The 21,649-nt window shown below is 33.1% G+C and overlaps 2 protein-coding genes and 1 pseudogene across 3 annotated transcripts; 1 reads left to right on the top strand and 2 right to left on the bottom strand.

Annotated features, from left to right (window-relative positions):
* Window positions 1-606: 606 nt before the first annotated feature.
* On the bottom strand, window positions 607-2,777 carry LOC141701280 (putative LRR receptor-like serine/threonine-protein kinase RKF3). Its single transcript, XM_074504963.1, has one exon. The coding sequence runs from the start codon at window positions 2,671-2,673 to the stop codon at window positions 820-822; it is 1,854 nt and encodes a 617-aa protein (XP_074361064.1). The 5' UTR covers window positions 2,674-2,777; the 3' UTR covers window positions 607-819.
* Window positions 2,778-3,775: 998 nt separating this feature from the next.
* On the bottom strand, window positions 3,776-4,772 carry LOC141701286 (putative LRR receptor-like serine/threonine-protein kinase RKF3; annotated as a pseudogene).
* A 6,626-nt stretch (window positions 4,773-11,398) lies between these two features.
* On the top strand, window positions 11,399-14,887 carry LOC141701288 (receptor-like cytosolic serine/threonine-protein kinase RBK2). 2 transcript variants are annotated; one of them, XM_074504971.1, is made up of 8 exons: window positions 11,399-11,696; window positions 12,468-12,837; window positions 12,922-13,173; window positions 13,277-13,431; window positions 13,602-13,681; window positions 13,793-13,928; window positions 14,039-14,188; window positions 14,391-14,887. In XM_074504971.1, the coding sequence occupies exons 2-8, from the start codon at window positions 12,486-12,488 to the stop codon at window positions 14,586-14,588; spliced, it is 1,323 nt and encodes a 440-aa protein (XP_074361072.1). In that variant the 5' UTR covers window positions 11,399-11,696; window positions 12,468-12,485; the 3' UTR covers window positions 14,589-14,887. The 2 variants fall into 2 exon arrangements, with proteins under 2 accessions (XP_074361072.1, XP_074361071.1); XM_074504970.1 differs by having other exon boundaries at window positions 11,400-11,870.
* The last annotated feature ends 6,762 nt before the right edge of the window (window positions 14,888-21,649 follow it).

Raw genomic sequence — 21,649 nt, 5'->3', positions numbered from 1 at the left:
ACAAATTGTCATGAATCCAAAAAATATTTTATTTTGTATGAACCTATACATGACAAATCAATCACTGGATCATACAAATTTAATGTATTCGTTGAAGTACTCATTTCAGACCTTAGAGAACTGGTGATACAAGGCAAGTGGGCAACTCTAAAAAACTTGAACTGGAGAAGATGTTGGCCTGTTGTGTATTTAAAAATTCTATATGCTTGTCATCTTTGTTTTGGACCTGTCTTCTGGGAGTATCCTATGAAAATACCCCTCTTTATTTTTAATTGCAGAGTTGATTGTTAATGTACGTTTTCTGGTTCCCACGCTTTGAGAAAAAGTTAGACCTGACGATTATTATACAAAGTAATCATAGATGCGTATGAGAGAATATTAAGCTCTGGTAATTGTTGGTCTTCATGAGATTCTTTTAATTGTCTATACCTTTTAATACGAGTGGATGGTAAGGTGGTGGTTACGAGCAACTCTGTGTGCTTGCGTAAATAATTTAGGCTGAGTTGTGACTGGCTGAGTGTTTAAATTTTTGTAATTGACGATTACAAAACCAAATGCATTTGCTAATGCAGTCTGCAGGGACAATTTACATCTAATCACGGTATCTATGGGGAAACTGTAACTCAATCAGTAATCTGCTAAGCTGAAGAGGCCGGCTTCTGAAAAACACTCAAATGCAGAACAAGACATTCCCATCTGCCAAATTACAGTAAAATATGTATTTACAAGACTAATCGCTGCTGCCTACAAGCAAATTGCAACTGCTGGCAGAAGGAAGAGATGTAACTACTGCAAATTGCAACTAATATCAATGCACCTCTAGTATGTAGAATAACTAGACATACAACTCGAGCCAATGCTGCAAATGGATGTTTCAGTACCATCAACATTCATTGTAAATGGATCAGGCCTCTCAGGTATAACGGGAACTGGGTAATTCGAGTCCAGAATCTTAACAACATGGTCCATTGTAGGCCTGGCATATAATTGAGGGTGAGAACAAAGAACTGCAAGCAATACATACTTTTCCATTATTTCTGGCAGTCCCAACTCTGGGGTACCTTCTTCAACTATATCTAGTGTTCTTTTAACTTTAACCAATGACCATGCCCAATCAGCGAGAAGAGTATGCTGGTCATCTTCATGCTTAAGAAGTGCCTTTTTCCCACTCAAAAGCTCAAGAAGCACAACCCCAAAACTATAAACATCACTTCTCTCTGTCAACTTCCCATACAGAGCATACTCAGGGGCAACATAACCCATTGTTCCAGCGACATGGGTGCTTACATGTGAAACTCCCTCGGGTGCAATCTTTGCAAGCCCAAAATCTGCGAGTTTGGGCTCAAATTCATCATCCAAAAGTATATTACTTGCTTTAATATCCCTATGAATTATAGAAGGTTGTGCCCCATTATGCAAATAGGCCAATCCCTTGGCTATTCCAAGTGCAATCTTTTGTCGAATTGGCCAACTCAACTTCTTCTCATCCGAATCAAAGAGATGGTCATGCAAGCTCCCATTTTTCATTAAATCACATACAATTATCCGTTGATGGCCTTCAGAATTTGTCTTGGCTATACAGTAACCTCGGAGCGCCACCAGATTGACATGGCGAACGCTTGCAATAATTTTAACTTCATGAGCAAAACTATCATTCCCGGTAGGAGAACAATTCTTAAACCTCTTAATAGCAACTTCAGTCCTATCTGGCAAAACCCCCTTGTAAACATTACCATATCCTCCTCTCCCAATAATATTTATCCTCGTGAAATTCTTGGTTGCTTTCTCAACTTCACTATAGGAGAACTTAATTAATGCATTATTTACACCAATCGAGTCCAAATGAGAAAGATTAGAAACCAAAACCTCCTCACTCTTCTTCTTTTCCAGCTTATTTCTCCACATCCACCAGACTCCAACTAAAGCTATCACCAAAATTAAAAATCCAGATGCCGAGAACACAGAGATCAAAGTCTTCCTAAGTTTCTTGTTCTGTTTAGATCTATCAAAAGTTAGATCAAAAAAGCACTTGGCATTATGAGGATCAGTTGGGCCAGAGATAGTATCAAAAGCAGCTGCATAAATCGACTTATATCCCACACACTCGGATCTGTATGATATGTTCCGACCTGTCATAACATCATTTGGCGGAACCTTACTACTAGTACCATACGGTTCAAGTCTACTAATAAATGAATTACATATTGCGCAAGACTTGCTGTTGTACACTGAGCTCTTACAAGCTTTCTCTACATTGTTTAAAGTTGACAAAGAGTTTTTAGCTTCATACTGCGCCTTAGTTGTGATGTTATGGCAGCCCTGAGTAATGGATTGCGCCTGAAAGTTACACGTGGATCGGATATCAAAATGCTTCGGGTATTCATTGAAAACTGATTGCAGTGATTGCCAACAAGATTCAGTAAACGCAGTGGAGACAAGGAATGTGTTAGTGCGGAGGAGATACTCGGACTGGACAAGACGGATGCCTTGCAGGATTGAGACACATTGAGTGATATCATTCTTGGAATTTCTAGAAGCTTGGCGCAGGCGACTGAGGATGGTGAAATCAAGTGGACATTTGGCAGTGGCAGTGGTGGAATGGGACAACGATATAGAAATGAAGCCAATGAAGATGAAGAGAGATGTGGACATCGACATTAGTTTGAGATTCATGACAAACAAGGTTTAATTACACGTAGGAGTTGTTTCTAATGGACTCAGTTCTGACTACACTTATTTGTACTGGAAGGTAGTGTATATTTTTACTAATGCTCTACTGGAATGAACATGGAAACTACTTTAAAATTTGGTTAATAATTTATAAAACACCCACGGTATGTCTAAAATAATCAAGGAAATCACATCAAGACAAGATTAAGCAAGTCTTGTGATCAATTCCTCCTACATTATTCTCCACGTGGGTCAAACATTGTACTTCTTTATGTATGTTCTTTCCACCAGTTAGCTTTTGGAAATTTTGCACCAAAAATACTTATTAGCTTTAAGAAGATTGACTGACATTCCAATTTGTAAATTGATTGTTATACCAAACATTTGTTATTCGCATTGCTTTGCCATCCCCCAGACGAGGTCGCATATTGCAATGTTACGCGAAACCTCCTACTTTCCCTCCTCAGAGAGGCGAACTCGCTATGCTGAGTTCAACAACTGAGAAATATGCTTACAGGGTAAATAAACCATGTCCAGTACTAAAAGCAACCAGTCTAGATCCAAAAACCAGTTTCTAGACAAATCAAGTTTGTTTAAGTAACCTTTTCGGTGCAACTTGAGACTCATCAGCCAAAACACATTTATAAACATTACCATGTCTTCCCTCCCTAAAATATTCAACCTCGAGAAATTCTTGGTTGCTATTGTGACAGATAACGAATCCCCGTAACTACATTCAATTCAGACTCGACTCACTTAAAAAGAACATAGTTTGTGTTTTATTAAAAAACCGAACAATTCTGAATCCTATTATGGTTTTTTGGAGTTATTCTTTTTCTAAATAATTTCTCTATTTTTATACTAAACAGTCATTTCTTAATTCAGCCACATGTAAATTTCTCCCCTTTGCCATCTTTCTACACGCGTTTCAGAGCATGTAAATTTCCCTTTTTGGGGACTGCCATTCAAGTTCAGCATTGGCGAGCTGTTAATTATATAATCTGTCTGTTAGGTTGTGACTGGTATCTCCTTATACTGTATAGGTGCATGATTAAAACATAACACAACTAAACCAGATGCAAATCAATCTTTAACAAGATGAATCAAGACTTCTGCGTCTCTCTTCGTATTCTCATGTCTCTCAGAATTATACTAGAAATCATACAGTTGAAATTATATTTCAAGTACAACAAATTAGAAAATTAATAAACTAAAAACAACACAAGTAAACAAAACATTGACAACAGAGTAAAGACAAGTCTGAAATGGACACAGTAAAGATAACAGTCCTTGAAGAAGATACATAGCCAAACAGAAGTGCAACTGTAAATGAACTAGTTAAACGTCTTAAATCATACTACCCACTTAGGCCCAGCCTATTCCAGCTTCGTATCAGTTGACACCCCCTTTGTCACCCGAAAACTAACAAAACCAACCAGGAAACCACAAAAATCAGAGCAGTGCTGTGTTTCTTGTTGGATTTAGAACTATCAAGATTAAGAGCAAACAGACACTCAGCAGTATCTTTATCAGTTGGACCAAACGGATAAGCGAATGCAGCAGCATAAATAGACTAGAACACGCTACAATCCGAAACATTCCCAACTTCGTCTCCATTCACATCAGCCGGTAACAACAAAGACAAACTTGTAGACTGTAGTGCATGTTGCGCAAGGCTCCCCATGCAATGACTGATTACAAGCCTGTACAACACTATTCAAAGAAGCGTTTGAGTTTCTGTTTTCAAATTGTGATCTTGTTGTGATGTTTTCACAGCCCTGACCAATCCATTGTGTTTGGAATCCACAAGTGGTTAGAATATCAAAGCTGTTCGGAAACTGATCGATTATATTTTGGTAATCTTTCCAGCAAGAATCAGAAGATGAGAATGGTGGTAAGAATGAGTTTGTACGACGAAGATAATCAGATTGGACAAGACGGAGGCCTTGGAGAATAAATAGGCATTGGTCTGCGACTTTGTCAGAAGGTCTAGAACCTTCAGCCAGTCGCCCGAGGATGTTGAAGTCGAGTGGACATATTTCAGTGGTGTTTGTGGGAATGGTGGGTTGGGATGAGGCTAGAGAAAAAACAGTAGAATTATATTAATAAAAATTTGGTAAAACGACATTATTTCTGGGAGTGTTACTTGAGATTTCTGCAAGAGTTCTTGATTAGGCCTTGCATGTTTGGACGAAATATATAATGCTCTTTAGTCACATGTTTTAGATATACTGAAAAGTATTCATTTATAAGGTTGTGAATTTGAGTGCTGTACGAGTTACATATTTGTTAAGTGTAAAGCAGGAATGTGGTTAATTATTAATTGGTCGTGCGTTGTCTAGATTGGCCACTTTGTTTGAATTGAACTGAATATCAAAGAGAAATTGCACCTTAATTTTTGGTTTGGTTATTTTTTTAGAGTAAATTATAGGGGTGTGGCTAAAGTATAGGCTCATTTTCAAAATATTGGCCAAATTTTCACATTAACGGATTGGTGGCCGAATTTCCTTTCCGCCTTTCAAAAACATGTCCGCCATTAAATAATCACTAACAGATTTAACAGAGTTAAAGGTAAAATTGGATTTTTACTATTTTTATGAATTTTGTTTTTTTTATGAATTTCAATTATTATCTTCATCTTCAAAAAAAAATTATTTTCTCTCCGACGATTCTCTATCTGGTGCTCCCATGTAACAACCCGCACTTCCAAACTATTAATTCTAAATCAAAACTAAATTACAAAATACAATTTACTAATCCAAAATCAATTACAAATGTGACTATTACAAAAGCATAGCTAAAAGCAGAAGTCCAAACGTCAATCTACTCCTATTCTAAGGTCCTCGAATTCCAATACTATCCAACTCGAACTCTTAGGCGAAACCTGAAATTGTAAGTAATGAGTTATACAGCCTAGCAAGCAACTACCGTTTGACGGCTCAAAATAATATTCTAAATCTTTTTCGAAAACAGAATTTAAACATGCTTGACACATAACACAGATCACACAAAATCACACATATATTCGATAACAAGGTGAACAAAGATGTACACGATATAATCAATAATCATAATCAAACACATTCTATAATCCACATAATCAAAATTCTTAATCAATCAATAAATCTTAATAACAAATTATTATCTTTAGTCCCACAGTCCTAAATCACACCTTATGCCACACTTTGCCAGTGACCGGCATCTCATACTTTATGCCACACTTCCCCAGTGACCGGGTTCTAATTCTTATTCGATGGGGGGCTAGTTCACATCCCTCGTCAAGTGCAACCAAAGCTTGACAAGGTATCAATGTGTTCCGGAACGTGCACAAACTAGTTCTAAGTTCTAAGTATCACACTATCCAGTGATCAGATTCTAATTCTTATACGTGATTAAGACTGGAGATTTATTTGAATTCGTTTCTTATCAATCACATATTAATTTCATACACACGACAATCAAAAATAATATTTGAGCACATGAATCAAACAATGTAAGATACATTACACAATAATACGGAGCAATAAAGATTCACTTGCGTAATCAAAATAATAATTCAAGTTTCAAAATATACGGAACAACGAATAATCACTTACAGTACACGTAAGCAACAAATAATACAAAGTAACGAAAGTTACTTGCCTCAATCACGTAAACATATAATTCACATTAGAATACACAATCAATCCTTAGCAACCCATCAAAAATGAAACATCTAAAATCTCGATCTTCTCCATGACTCCAATTCTGATCAGATCCTTATTGATCCATTTTGACCCTTTAAACGACGTTTTCTTGAAAAACACAAAGCGAGAAAGTTGTAGAGAACGAAAAGATCTTTCCGAGAAGTCCAGAATCACTGAATTCCGACTTACGATGAATTTACTACGAATTTTATAAGACTACTGATTTATGAAGAAAAGACCCTACGAATTTTGATATTAAAAACGAGGAAAACGAATAGGATGTATTTATAAAGATACAAAACCCTATATCTTAACCTACAAGTTATCCATATTAGAATATGATCCAAATTTTAGGCCCAATAGTCTAACCCAATTTTAAATCCTAGTCCTTTTCTAATTTTAATCCTTTTTATTCTATTATTCTATTATTAATCGAATTCTAAAAAATTACGGGATATTACATACTACCCTCCTTAAAAATAATTTGGTCCCCAAATTCATAACAAACCTATACGTCTACTCTCGCTAATCTCCTATAGGACAAACTTAAATTATGGTCCACAAGATCGAATCCTAGGGAATGTACTAGTCCCATACCTAATACACTCCGAAGAACAACCTGGCTCTGATATCAACTGTAACAGCCCGCACTTCCGGACTATTAATTCTAAATCAAAACTAAATTACAAAATACAATTTACTAATCCAAAATCTATTACAAAGGTGACTATTACAAAAGCGCAGCTAAAAACAGAAGTCCAAACGCCAATCTACTCCTATTCTAAGGTCCTCGAATTCCAATGCTATCCAACTCGAACTCTTAGTCGAAACCTGAAATTGTAAGTAATGAGCTATACAGCCCAGCAAGCAACTACCGTTTGACAGCTCAAAATAATATTGTAAATCTTTTTCGAAAACAGAATTTAAACATGCTTGACACATAACATAGATCACACAAAATCACACATATATTCGATAACAAGGTGAACAAAGATGCACACGATATAATCAATAATCATAATCAAACACATTTTATAATCCACATAATCAAATTTCTTAATCAATCAAAATCTTAATAACAAATTATTATTTTTAGTCCCACAGTCCTAAATCACACCTTATGCCACACTTTGCCAGTGACCCGCATCTAATACTTTATGCCACAATTCCCAAGTGACCGGGTTCTAATTCTTATTCGATGGGGGGCTAGTTCACGTCCCTCGTCAAGTGCAACCAAAGCTTGACAAGGTCTCGATGTGTTCCAGAACGTGCGCAAACTAGTTCTAAGTTCTAAGTATCACACTATCCAGTGATCGAATTCTAATTCTTATACGTGATTAAGACTGGGGATTTATTTGAATTCGTTTCTTATCAATCACATTTTAATTTCATACACACGACAATCAAAAAAAATATTTGAGCACATGAATCAAACAATATAAGATACATTACACAATAATACGGAGCGATAAAGATTCACTTGCGTAATCAAACTAATAATTCAAGTTTCAAAATATACGGAACAACGAATAATCACTTACAGAACACGTAAGCAACAAATAATACAGAGCAACAAAAGTTACTTGCCTCAATCACGCAAACAGATAATTCACATTAGAATACACAATCAATCCTTAGCAACCCATCAAAAACGAAACATCTAAAATCTCGATCTTCTCCATGACTCCAATTCTGATCAGATCCTTATTGATCCATTTTGACCCTTTAAACGACATTTTCTTGGAAAACACAAAGCACGAAAGTTGTAGAGAACGAAAAGATCTTTCCGTGAAGTTCAGAATCACTGAATTCCGACTTACGATGAATTTACTACGAATTTTACAAGACTGCTGATTTATGAAGAAAAGCCCCTACGAATTTTGATATTAAAAACGAGGAAAACGAATAGGATGTATTTATAACGATACAAAACCCTATATCTTAACCTACAAGTTATCCATATTAGAATCTGATCTAAATTTTAGGCCCAATAGTCTAACCCAATTTTAAATTCTAGTCCTTATCTAATTTTAATCTTTTTTATTCTATTATTCTTTTATTAATCAAATTCCAAAAATATTACGGGATATTACATCTCACCTGCATCCACATCCCCAACTCCAATCTCCCTCCAACCCAAATCAAATCCAACCCACCTGCATCCACATCCCCAACTCCAATCTCCCTCCAACCCAAATCAAATCCAACCTAAATCAAATTCCCAACTCTAACCCCAATTAAATAATTTTAATTGAGAAGTCGGTTTGACCTCTTTGAGACATGTGATTTCAGTGGCTCATGTTCTCCGTCTCCAATCACTAACAAATCCAGTATAAACAAATTCGCGCATGTTGATAATTAATGGATTTGTGTGAATGAGATTTGTTTGAATTCTTAGAAGAATGAATTGGTATGAATTCTGTTGATATCACTTGCATATACTACTTTATGTGTTATTAGTTGAATTTTAGTAAGGTTTGCTGAGGTTTGTTGAAATTTTGGTTGTGGCCGCCATATTTTTACTCTATTTGACCGGATTTTTTTTCGATTTCCACCAGAGAAATCAAAGGGAGTTGTGTTGTTGTTTGATATTAATCAAGTACTGGACATATGGTTTGGAGTGAAAATGGGTAAAAAAATCAAGCGAAATGGGATGTTTTGGTCTCGTACGAGGCTTCCGGAGAACCTGACCGGACTTGGGCTAGCTGGTCGGAATCTGGAAAACCAAATATCCGGCAGCTTGTTCTTGAGCCCCGACTGATGTTCTAGAGGACCCAAATTTGTTTTATTAACACGTTTGCAACCCATCTTTTTTTAAATAATTAATTAATTAAAATATATGAATTTTTAGAAATTATTTAATAAATAATTTATTGGGTGAATATTAGTGAATTACCCAATTATCCTTGATAAGTTAACGGCCTTAGTACAAATTTGACCGCAACCACGTTTTTGAAAGGCGGAATGGAACTTCGGTCACCGTTCCGTGAATATGAAAGTCCGGCCAATATTTTGAAAATGCGTGTATATCTTTACTCATTTTTTTAACTTATGATTGACTAAATGTACTTGGTACCAGTGTAATCCGAGCCTTACGTTAGGGAGGAGTTTGGTATTGCGAGGAAGAAGAAGAATGTGGACATTGAAGTTTACATCATTTTACTACTGAATGGCTGTAATCAAAGAATCTATATTGTAAATCCAAAATCCGGTTTTGAGACAAATGAGGCAGCAATAAAGCTAAACCAAACATAACACTACCAGCTGACAATTGAATTGTAAGATTGTCACTTGAGAGTAAATTAGCCGTTAGCATGGTGAAGTTACTGGCACAAAAATTAAGAAACTGAAAGCTACATGAATAAGCACTAGGTGGAAGAAGTTACCAGAAAATGAGTTGCCACTCAAATGAAGCTTGGCACGTAGGCCATTAGAAGCTCACCAAAATATTTGCATAAGTAGTTAGCGGAAAAATGGAAGACAAACATAAGCTGCATAAGGCTGTTCATGCGGTGGAAGCACTTGTCAGTTTGAGCTCAAGAAGTGCCTTCATGCCTTCTAACCATTGTTGAACAGAATTATGAGACATGCCAGGTTTTAAAAAATTATTATAAAATGTCCATGGTTGTAATTTTTTTTGTCAAAATATTAATGTAATATCCTTGTAAGGCCTTCTACTATTTTATAATAAAATTTGAAATAAAAATTCTATCTTTTTTTATGTTCAGTCGAGGCTCTAGCCTAAAACGTAAGTCAGTTCCGACCTGGTTCCGTCACTGCTACAAAAAATACCGCTGTCACGGTTAAGCTATCCGTACAAACTTTGTGCTCAAAGTCATTGTACAATTGTATATTATTACCACTGGCTTTTATATCCCTGTAAATTAGTTTAATGCAGCAGCTTGTTCCCTCAATACAAAGAGGTTTGTTTTTTTTGGGTGATCTTTCCAGCATAATGGAGAGGATGAATGATCAGGAATTCAGGATGATGGATGCGGATGAGTACAGAAAGCCGAGGACAAAAAGCAAAAGCCCATATTGTAAAAGGTCCGTTTACTTGTGAACTCCAAAAACCATCCACAATGATCCAATATTTTATGGGCCTGTACATGGGTCAATAGTATTTAATATTTATAAATACTTTCATTTATTTTAAATTTGATAAAAAAAATTATATATCATAATTTGCAAAAGATCAACATTTTTATAGTTTAATCTGTCTTTTGAGTCCAAATAATTGTATATTTATTATATCCAACTAAGCTCATATTATGAACCTACTATCAGAATTTTAATATTTAAACTAAATATTAATACAAAAAAATATCAGTATAAATATATAAAATATAATTTAAATAAAAATATGAGCCAAATATGATTGTAAATGACACACTACAAGTATATTGCAATGTACACCCCATCACATGGATTGGCTTCACAATCAAGTAATACAATCATTACAGCATATTATAGTTATAGTTCGTGTGCTTGTGTATGAAGATTATGTGCACGAAAGAAACAATGATAAGGTAACCGAAATAATTCAAAATGTTTATTAAAGTAGTAGTATCTATTAGCTTCATTGGTAAGTATAGTCAATAAGATTGTGCTGGTGGAGAGGTGCCAAATTGTAAACGTAATTTTAAATTTTCCTAATTACGACACTTTGATGTGCCATAAATTTTACCCATATTCATCTTAACTCACCTATAAATTATAAATTTCAACATGAATCGGGACTTAAATAATTGGTTTTGACATTAAAATAATTGAAATTAATTATTTTAATTATATTAAAAAATAATTATTCAATATATACTTTTCAAATGAAACTGATAAGAAATACTCGGTAAAAATTGATTTTCAGAATTTTATATTAATATTTTTAAAAAATTATATTTTATATTAATTATTTCGCATTTGTATGCGTTTGTAGTAGTATACAAGGTTTAGGTACACAAGAAATGATGGCTGTGGACCGACGGAGCACAACTATGAAATGTACATCAATCAGAGCTGCCGTATCTGACTCGAAAAGAATATTACTCACCATACTATTATTAACAACAATAAAGTTGACAATGAAATCTATTATCATTTCTGTTGTTTTTATTTCATTCACCCTCTTAGATTTTTATCAATCAACTTTTCAGTTTCTGCAAGTCTCAGCAAACTGAAACACCGTTTTTAACAGCTTCTTCAACATAATTCACATTTAACAAACATATACAACTACCACTGTACTTTTTCAGTATTGACATCCACAGAAACAGAGGGTAACTAAAGATCTTGTACTAATACTTTCAAGATTTGTTTGCCAAATTGTGTCTTGAAGAAGTGGTAAGTAATAAGCCCATGCCAGATCAATTTTATCTGTAAACTTAAGATACACACCTCTTCATTAACCCCTTTACTTATTTCTTGTTACATACTTACATATATATTTATATATATCTCCTTCTCTCTCCTGTTTTTCATTTCTGGTGAATCATGTTCGTTGTTCAAGAATCACTGGTATGTTATCTCAGCATATCGTTATTTTTTCTATTTTTTTTCTTTCTGTGCTTGTTTTTTATATGTTAGGTATATAATGTTTGATTGTTTGCATTTTAATTGAATTTAAGTTTGTGTAGCATTTTTTCAAGATTTGGTTGGACAACTGTGTTTTTGGTATAATGGTTTTAATTATTTAGAGCATCTGTTGGGAAGTTACTGAACACCATTGTTTTTAGTTTTTTTTTAATTTCCCTTCCTGAAGCAGTTGCAAAGTTACCGGATTAAGATGTTGAGAAGGGTTCGAGCTTCGATAGAGGCATATGCAGTTCGACCAATATAAATAGTGATGAAGCAAAATTCATGTGATGCTTTTTTTTCTTATAAATATGTGTGTTTAATTTAGGTTTTTCTTAAGGTTTTGTCATTTAATATATTTAAGTGTTAATGATCAAGGTATCAATTGTTATGTTAAAGTAGAAGCTCTGTTGCACTTGCACCTGGTTGTTTATGCTATTACTGTTTCTTTTTAAGCTGAATTTTTAACTTTTGTTTCAGTATATTGAAGTTCTCCGAATTGTTATCCTCAAATATGTCATTATTGATTATTATTTGTAGATAATTTAGTTTTGAGGTATGGATAAAGAAAAAGAAGACGAATACTCACCTACAGGAGTACTTGAGGACTACTTAAAGAATATAGAATCCGACAGTGTCTCTACCAAAGAAAGCACTTCAGAATTTGAAGATCAACACTTCTCAAAACCCACTTCACGATGGGCCGGTTTTGTGCAATTAATCAAAACTAAGTCAAAGAGACACATAGGCACCCTGCATCCTTTTAATCTTTCTAGAAGATTTAGCAGTAGCATGAGAGAAAACGTGTTAGCAAGTCCCCCCACTGAATCAGATTTGAACTATTTTAAGCCTCATTGGAAGAATTTTACCCTCTCGCAACTTCAATCTGCTACCAACAATTTTTCCCATGGTTTGTAATTTTCTTGTCAGTTGAGATAGCGACAGTGCATAATATGCTGAAATTGTCTAACTTAATTTGATTTTTGGGCTATAGAAAATCTAATTGGAAAGGGAGGTTATGCTGAAGTTTATAAAGGATGTTTGCGAGATGGCCAATTTGTTGCAATTAAGAAACTGACTAAAGGATCTCCTCAGGATAGGATAGGAGACTTTCTAGCAGAGCTTGGGATCATGGGCCATGTCAACCATCCCAACACTGCCAAGTTGATTGGGTACGGGGTTGACGGAGGCGTTCACCTTGTTTTGGAGCTCTCTCCTCATGGTAGTTTAGCGTCAGTACTTCATGGTTGGTATAACTTATCTTTGGTCTTTTAGAGTTCACGTTTTAATTTTGCAAAGTGCAAATATGGTTTTGTCTGTTGACATTTAACTGCTGGAATAATTTACAGTTTCAAATAGGAGATTAAAATGGGGTATTAGGTATAAGGTTGTCATGGGAACAGCTGAAGGTCTTGTTTATCTTCACGAAGGTGGTCAAAGAAGAATTATCCACAGAGATATCAAGGCTGCAAATATATTGCTTACAAAGGACTTTGAACCTCAGGTACCTTCACATTTAATCTCGGTGGCCTTTCGAGTTCAGTTTTTATCAATATATAGTTGGTAAAACGGCATATCCTGAAATGTTTTTTTTTCCTTTTTGTATAACACGAATTCAGCTTTTTTACTTGGGTTTGATCAGATTTTCCATTATAGTTTCACTGTTTTATACAGATTTGTGATTTTGGGCTTGCCAAATGGCTTCCAGAGCACTGGACTCACCACACCGTGTCAACATTTGAGGGCACATTTGGGTTCGTTTATCTGTCTTCTTTTCTAGAGCCTGCTTATTCATTTAGAGTGGTACATCAGTGGATGTAGGTTTCATTACTTATTCATATAATTATAAATTCATAATTTGGCAGCTATCTTGCTCCTGAGTTCTTGATGCATGGCATAGTAGATGAGAAAACTGATGTTTTCGCATTTGGTGTACTGCTATTGGAACTCATTAGTGGACGTCGAGCTTTGGATTACTCACAACAAAGCCTTGTGATGTGGGTATGTTTTAATCCGTTCTCATCTTCACCTTTTTCAAGTTCTCTTACTAATGAATATCTATAAATATTTATTAATTATGCGGGCATTAAGACTTAATGTGTTCATTACAGGCAAAGCCTTTGCTCAAGAAGAATGACATAAGAGAGCTTGTTGATCCTTTACTTTTTGACGACTACAACTCCCTACAGATGAACCTCGTAGTTTTATCTGCCTTTCTGTGTGTGCAGCAGTCATCTATCAGGCGTCCTCGAATGAGTCAGGCACATACTGATCCTTAACTCAAATAAATCATTAGTAAATTCCAACAAAGTAAGATCAAAACTGCAGTAAACTTCGTTGGATAAAAATTTAGTACTAGATAGTGATCTCAAGGAGATGTATGAAAACAATATTCAGTCTTTTCATTTTATGTAGAATCTAGTAACTGTAGGACTAGGGATGACATACTCATTTCCCTTGCAGATATTACAGATTTTGAAAGGCGACCATATGAGCTTGGAGATGGTGAAAAGATGTAGAAAGTCATCATATTGGAAGAGGTACTCTGAAGAACTTTTTGATGCTGAGAATCATCATCTTACCGCATTTCGGAACTCAAATGTTGTTAACAGGCCTAAACAGAGGCCTCTGCAGATGCCTCTGCATGAATGGCTTGTTTGAACATCATATTTTTTCTGGCTAGCTATCAAAAACATATTTTATAGCCCATGCCAAAAGTCCATAGAGTAAATATCCAGGTAGATATCAAAAGAAGTATATATCTATTTTTGGTTGAGTAGATGATGTTATCTTTAATATTTATATATTACCCTAATAGATCGAACCGCTTTAGTTAATTATAGACACAATCAGGCATTCAATGACTTTGTTCATGTAAATAGTTCAATACTTGATGATAATGTTGTCATTTGTAGGTCTGTAACATACGTTTACATGATGCACGTACATTTAATATCTAATGCTACAAGTTGTTTATTTTATTTCCCCGGAACTCATTATCAGTACTTAATCTCGATGCGAGTTAGACTCATGACTGTATTTATCTGAAATAAGTGTCATTTTAGAAGCTTTAGATTTCGATGATCACAAACTAAGTCAATGAACACGTAACTAGCCCAATGGTTACAAAAGGCTGATAAAATTTTGAAACTCCGGCATGCATTTGTTATTAGTCCATAGCATCTTAAAAACAAATTGACGGACAATTGCTTGGTCTTCTGTCTTTAGTTTAAGGGAAAGCTGAAGAATACGGTTACCATTTACCAACTTTCTCTAAAGGCTGAAGTTCACCTAAACTACTTCCTCCTAGAGTTTTAAAAAAGGTTGAAGTTCATTTTTTATATCCGTACAAGCTAAGTTTTTCTAGCCTATATTTCTAACAATATCTTAAGATGGAATTGAGAACATAAAGAAATAAATTAAAACTACTTTGTGGTAATTTACTTTGTGGGTCAGAGCAAATTCAATACTAGATCAAAAATGCATATAGCCATAATTATAATATGGATCAAAAAGTGGTTTATGGTGCTAAAATAACACTTAAACTTTTTTGTGTTAAAATAGCACTTCAATTCTGATGCTAGTTGTATCTTACAACCAAATAATTCCATAATTACCTAAAATTTTATCCTAACTCATTCATTTTAATTTAAAGTGAACCTCCTTGTATTTCATTATTAATTATTTTATGATATGACAAGGATGACTACAAACATTCTTCGTCTTAAATATAAGACCAAATATCTATTTATGCATTTAGCTATATATTGAAGTTGAATTTTATGATTTTAGTATTACATTATAGTTATAAGAATAAATATAGGTATGCATTGTACTTGCTCTAGAGAATCTGATCGGAAAGTTTATAATGATTTTATATAGCATATTTACGTGACCATGTTATAGGTGATTTAGAATGTTGATTTGTGGTGATTTTATATAAGACTAGTTATGGTGCCAGCTATCAAATATTAATAATTTGAAATTGACTTTGTCTTAAATTTTGATTAAATTATAACAAAATATTTTCTATGTTACTGACTACTTATTTGAGGAGTACTATATTTAGAAAATTCTACATGCTAAAACTGAAGCATTTATTATGAGTAACATAAGATGTTAAAAATATAATTAGTAACATAGCTGTGAGTCATTTCCCAATAGAAGCAACTAATTATTAAGTAGCAAGAGCTTAGAAATCGAAGCCTTTGAACTAGTTAAAAGTCAGGTGATAATGGACTCCCTTAAACAACTCCAGCACAATATGTTCAGTTTGTAAAATCTCTGTATCGCGAGGTCAGTTGGTTTTATAGTTTTCTCATTTTTGAAAAATTTCTTTTTATAGATATTTAATTTCACCCTAAAAATGCTTATCTGACTAATCTTTGATGCTAGCTTCCGGGAATTTTACTTGATTTTTATACCATTTTGGATTTATTATGGTGGATTGTTGTTTCTTGATTTGTTTACAGAAAACCGTGGATCGCCAATTTATTGACATGCAAAAGCTGAGTGATGATCCACAATTTCTTTCAGTTCTTGAGAATGGTTTTGATAATGTTTGGGAGAGTGTGTCACACAAGCTAGAAATTGCAATGTCAGTTTCTTTCTGTTATTTGTTTATGTCTATTTTTTTTAATTTATTTATTTTAGGTTTAAAAATAGTTTATTTAATTTAACAGTGAGCAGAAAAATGTCAATCGGGAACTCAATGATGCTGTCCACAGGTTGAAGGGTTCAAGCATGAGGTCATCCCCTATTTATTTATTCTAGTGATAATATGTAACATAATTTTTATTTAACATAATGCACCTAAAAAATTTAAATATGGTTGAGTAGATATTTAGATAGGTTTTTTTATCATTAAAAATACTTTTCATAAAATAATTTGTGTAAATGTGAAGGTGTCTATTACTAACCAACTTCATAAGCTAATATTAATTAAGAATACATCTAACTAATCATATTTCTTTCCTGAATAACAACATTGACGCTAAAAAGGTGACAACTCTATGCCTTGCCTTTGAAGATCATTATAGTACTCACAACTATGAAGCGTGAGTTTTACTTTTCTCCTACTTTTACTATAATAACAAAATTCAAAATTTACAATTAAATTTGTTCCAATGTTAATATTAACAACTCGATTGTGTATCAATTTCATAGAGTAAAATAAGGTTGATACAGTAAATTTGCACAAGTTTGACGTTATGCACATTAGTTAGCGGGTAGGAACTCACCCTCGTTATAATGGACATAATTTCTATGTTTTCCTTAGGCATGATTAGATTATTAGTGCTTTTCTATAATGGAAGTCTTAAGAATGTCATAAATCCAACCAATTTAGCCAGAAGGAATGGATTCGTTGAATGTCCGTACATCAAGATTTGTTTAGCTAAAATAGATGTGAATGTGCTCAATTTGTGAAAATTGACATACTTCCCAAATATAAATTACTTAGTTAGAGTACTCGGTGTACATATAAATTTGGTTATTAATTTAGTTTTTAGATTCTCAGTGGTACATCATAGTCTTTTGTTCAGGTTTGGATCCCTTCCGCCTCTTCATAAAAAGGAAATAACATTTGCATGAAATTTTATTACATAAAATTTTAAAAATAGTTGCATAATTTTTTAGTGAGTACCAATATTTGGGACCTAAACATGGTTTCCTTATTAGTATAGATAGTTGATAGTTGATAACCCAAAACACGGGACCGAGACTAAAATATCGAATTAATATTTGTAGAGAATTATTCATAATCTGTGCGAAACACGAATTAAAATTAATATATTATTATCAAATATTAAATTGGTACCTGCAAAAAATAGTTACGTGGTTAAAAAGAATCGAATCAGTTATGAAATTTTCCACTATAATTCTATTTTTTCATTGTTTTACTTGATATGGAAATCTAACATATTAGTTTTATTTTTGTGAAACGAATTGTATCTCTTTTTTATGAACCAAATATATGTTCTTTAGATAATTTAATATTAATTAATATTATTTGATAATTATCTTATAATTAGCCTTTTCAATATAGTTTATTTAATATTACCTAATTATCGATAAGAATTAATTTACAAATTAAAAGTAAATAGATGTTATTAAAATTAATTTAATATTACTTAATATAATCTAAATCCAGCCCATAAATTTGTTATTGTTAAAATATCTTTTTTAATTTTAAGTAAATAAACGTTGAGATGGACAGTAACAAATACGATCGTTAAATCAATAATTTTCAGTTTAAAAGTTAATAAATGTTACTAAAGTCATTTGCTATTACTTAATTATTTTTTAAATAATATTATCCAATTTAAAAGTAAACTGACACTTGACACTAACTAATACTCTAGAAAATAAAGTTCACAGTGAATAGAAGTCAATTCGTGTTAATAGTTTACTTTGCGGTTTGTAGTTTTTCAAAATAAAAGTAAATTTATGTTATTTTACTTAATTTAATGTAACTTAATAAAATTTTAATATAATTTATAAATAAATAAAGTTTACAGAGAATATAAGTCAATTCGTGTTAGTAATTTACAAAGAAGAGAAGTCCTGTGTTAAAAACAAAGTTTATAGAGAATAGAAGTCAACTTATGTCAGGTAAGTACCAAAATTTGGTACTTTGGTACTTTTCGCACCAAATTATACATGGTTTTGCTTATTAATAAAGAGTATAGATTGGTTTGGAGGGTTCTCTGTACATAAGAGAAATGCATTATAGCACTCAATGTATTTCTTATGAAGTAAAATGCTTTAGAAATTTTTTACAATATATATATATATATATGATTGAAATTGGCAAAGCTTTTTGCATTTAGAAATTCCATTATTCTTTTTTGATTTTTTTGTTGTTGTCCTTTCTGCTACTCTATTTTTAAAGAATATATTATCTCTGTTATGTGCAGCTGCAACAACAAATCATCAGCGCAGGTGGATCGATCCCAATTCTGGGATAATTAAGCTTCCGATGGTGGGGCGATAGTCTAAGTGTTTTTTAAATATTTAATGTCTAGTATTAATGGTGGGGCGATAGTCTAAGTGGTTTTTATAAAGATCTATACAAAGGGAATTAAATCATCAACCAAGGATTCCGAGTTAAGAAACTCTTATCAGAATGATGTGACTAGGGTTTTCAAGGATAATAAGCAATGAGTTGATAACCAAGGAAGAAAATATTGAAAAAGAGTCATAACGTTGTTTCACAAGATAGAGGTTTCAAGTTTGAGGGTTATGTAAGGGATATATCTAGTGACAAAAAATGGGTATGATTGCAAGGGTTTATGTAAAGAGTCGGTAAATCGAAGGTGTAGGAGTACAAAGAATAACGGTTAATCAAGAGAGAATACATTATCAAAGCATATGAGGTTTTATAGTTTATAGGGATGACATTTGCATAATCTCAATCTAAAATCAGAATATTCACAACAACATATCAGGGCGACAACAATATTAAAAAGATCGATATACGAACATGCTATCATAATTAAAAGAAGTGGTTCGGTACATGTAACGTCTGGGAAATATTATGTAATTTTTATCAGTAAATAATTATTATAAGATTTTTATGTGAATTTTAGTGAATTATTTGATAATTGATATGAATATTGGATGTTTATTTCTGATGAAAATGTGGATATTTTAATTTTTAATTATCCAGAATTAAATATAGATAATTTTGGTAATTTTCTAGTAATTTATGGATACCTATATGATTTTATAAGGATTTATAGAATTAATAAAGATTATTTTACATAATTATAAAATTAATCTTCAGAATCAGATCGTTTTTACGTTTCTACAACCCGAAACTCTTCCGAAAACTCCTTCCTAACCTAATCTGATAATTCTGAACACTTTTCATGTTTTGACTTTTTCGATCCGGGGTACGGTTTGACATGTACGAGTCCCGGTGTGAAATTTTCAATACGCAAATCATTTTATATATCGATAAGAATCCATATTCTCAAAAAGCGAGACATTATTACCTTATTTTTGTATAAAGTGTTTTATAAGAAGGTCTGTTTTGATAATTATCCAAATCGGGTATTAAAATTGTATCGTCTTTTTAGTTACATAACGGCTAAGTACCTATTTTCGGATCCGATCTGTAAATGTAATTATCGAATTATTAATAAATAAAATATGTAATGGTTCTGTCAGCTATGCTTTGCTGTATTACTAATTGTTTGTGGTTTGTTGGATGCGAAGATTAATTTTATAATTAATTATCGAGCAACATGAATGTAATTCATTTTTAAGTAATTTTACTGAATACTTATTCTTATAAATGCTAAAATTATTTTTAAAATTATTTTTGTTGCTCTATAATTTTATTTCTTATTTTTAGGAGTTTATAAAATTTAGAAATCAATATTTTATTGATTATTTATCTCTGAATAATTTTCTGATTGCATTTAATTGTAAAATCAATATCTAATTCTAGAATGCTTCAAAAATCATGAAAATTTTATTTTATTAACTTTTAAATATTTCTAGAATTTTAAAATTGTTTCAGAAATTTTCTGACTTGTATTTAACCGCACGTGTATTCGTTAACTCATAAAATACGGGTTTGGTATGCGATCCCAAAAATGGTTTATAAACTTTTTTTTTGAACATTTTATTTATTACTCCCTCCGTCCCTTTCGATTGTTTACATTTTTGAGAGAGTGCCCGACACGCATTTTAAGGTGCATATAAAGTATAGTTCTGTAACTTTTTTATACAATTTTCTTTTTCTGAATAAAAGTTGAGTGTTTTAATTTTTATTCAGAAAAACAAAATTGTAAAAAAAAATTAGAGAACTATACTTTATATGCACCTTAAAATGCGTGTCGGAGACTCTCTAAAAAATTTAAACAATTGAAAGGGACAGAGGGAGTAGTATTTAACTACCCCGGAAATTCTAAAGTTATTTTCATAAAAGTTTCGGGTTATCTTACCCGTAAATTATTCGTTGAATCTGTAATTACGGAGTAAAAATCAGATAAGGGCTTCATTTCTTTTTCTTTTTCCATTCTTTATCCTGCCATAACAATTGCCACCGCCTCCATCAATCTCTCTCGACTCAATTCTCTCTCTCTCTCTCTCTCTCTCTCTCTCTCTCTCTCTCTCTCTCTCTCTCTCTCTCTCTCTCTCTCTCTCTCTCTCTCTCTCTCTCTCTTCAGTCTCTCTCAAATCCCTCTGTACTTCCTTTTCTTTTTTTTAATCTCTTCCTTTCTTTACTCTTTTTTATTCTCTTTCTTATCCCCTGCCTTTCCTCTATTTTTCGGTGAATTATTCCGGCGCCGCCTTTGTTCCGGTAAGATGCTCGATTCTCCGACCATCTGTCTGTATATACGCGCATTTTGTGCGCGTTTGTGTGTGTTATTATGGTGTGCGTGTGTCCAGTGTGCGTGTGTGTCTGTGTGGAGGTATTAACCCTGTTCGGTTGCTATTTCTTTTAAGTTTCCAGTTACCGCCGGCCTAACTCCGGCGAGGCGACCCCTTTTCCCTGTTTTCCAATTAGGCGTGCGTGTATGGCGCGTGTATCTATTTGGTTTCAGTTGTGTTGCCTGTTACTGTGATTCGCTTACTTCTGATATTATTATTTTATTAATTCTGCAGGGTTTGGTTGATAATTGTTTCGTGATATAAATAAATTGCATGGAATTATAATATTTAATCGGTGAATATTCGCGTTGGAAACCCAATTTATACAGGTACCCGCG

This window comes from Apium graveolens, unplaced genomic scaffold, assembly GCF_009905375.1.
Source record: "Apium graveolens cultivar Ventura unplaced genomic scaffold, ASM990537v1 ctg3684, whole genome shotgun sequence".
Classification (NCBI taxonomy): domain Eukaryota; kingdom Viridiplantae; phylum Streptophyta; class Magnoliopsida; order Apiales; family Apiaceae; genus Apium; species Apium graveolens.
The sequence above is the reverse complement of the archived record's forward strand: the minus strand, read 5'-3'. Positions and strand labels throughout refer to the sequence as shown.

Bases quoted from the DNA above. Each gene is read 5' to 3' on its own strand.
- LOC141701288 (XM_074504971.1), top strand. From the start codon at position 12,486: ATGGATAAAGAAAAAGAAGACGAATACTCACCTACAGGAGTACTTGAG. The intron at 13,682-13,792 runs GTTCGTTTATCT...ATAATTTGGCAG, and splicing joins ACATTTGAGGGCACATTTGG to CTATCTTGCTCCTGAGTTCT. The intron at 14,189-14,390 runs GCACATACTGAT...TTTCCCTTGCAG, and splicing joins GGCGTCCTCGAATGAGTCAG to ATATTACAGATTTTGAAAGG.
- LOC141701280 (XM_074504963.1), bottom strand. From the start codon at position 2,673: ATGAATCTCAAACTAATGTCGATGTCCACATCTCTCTTCATCTTCATT.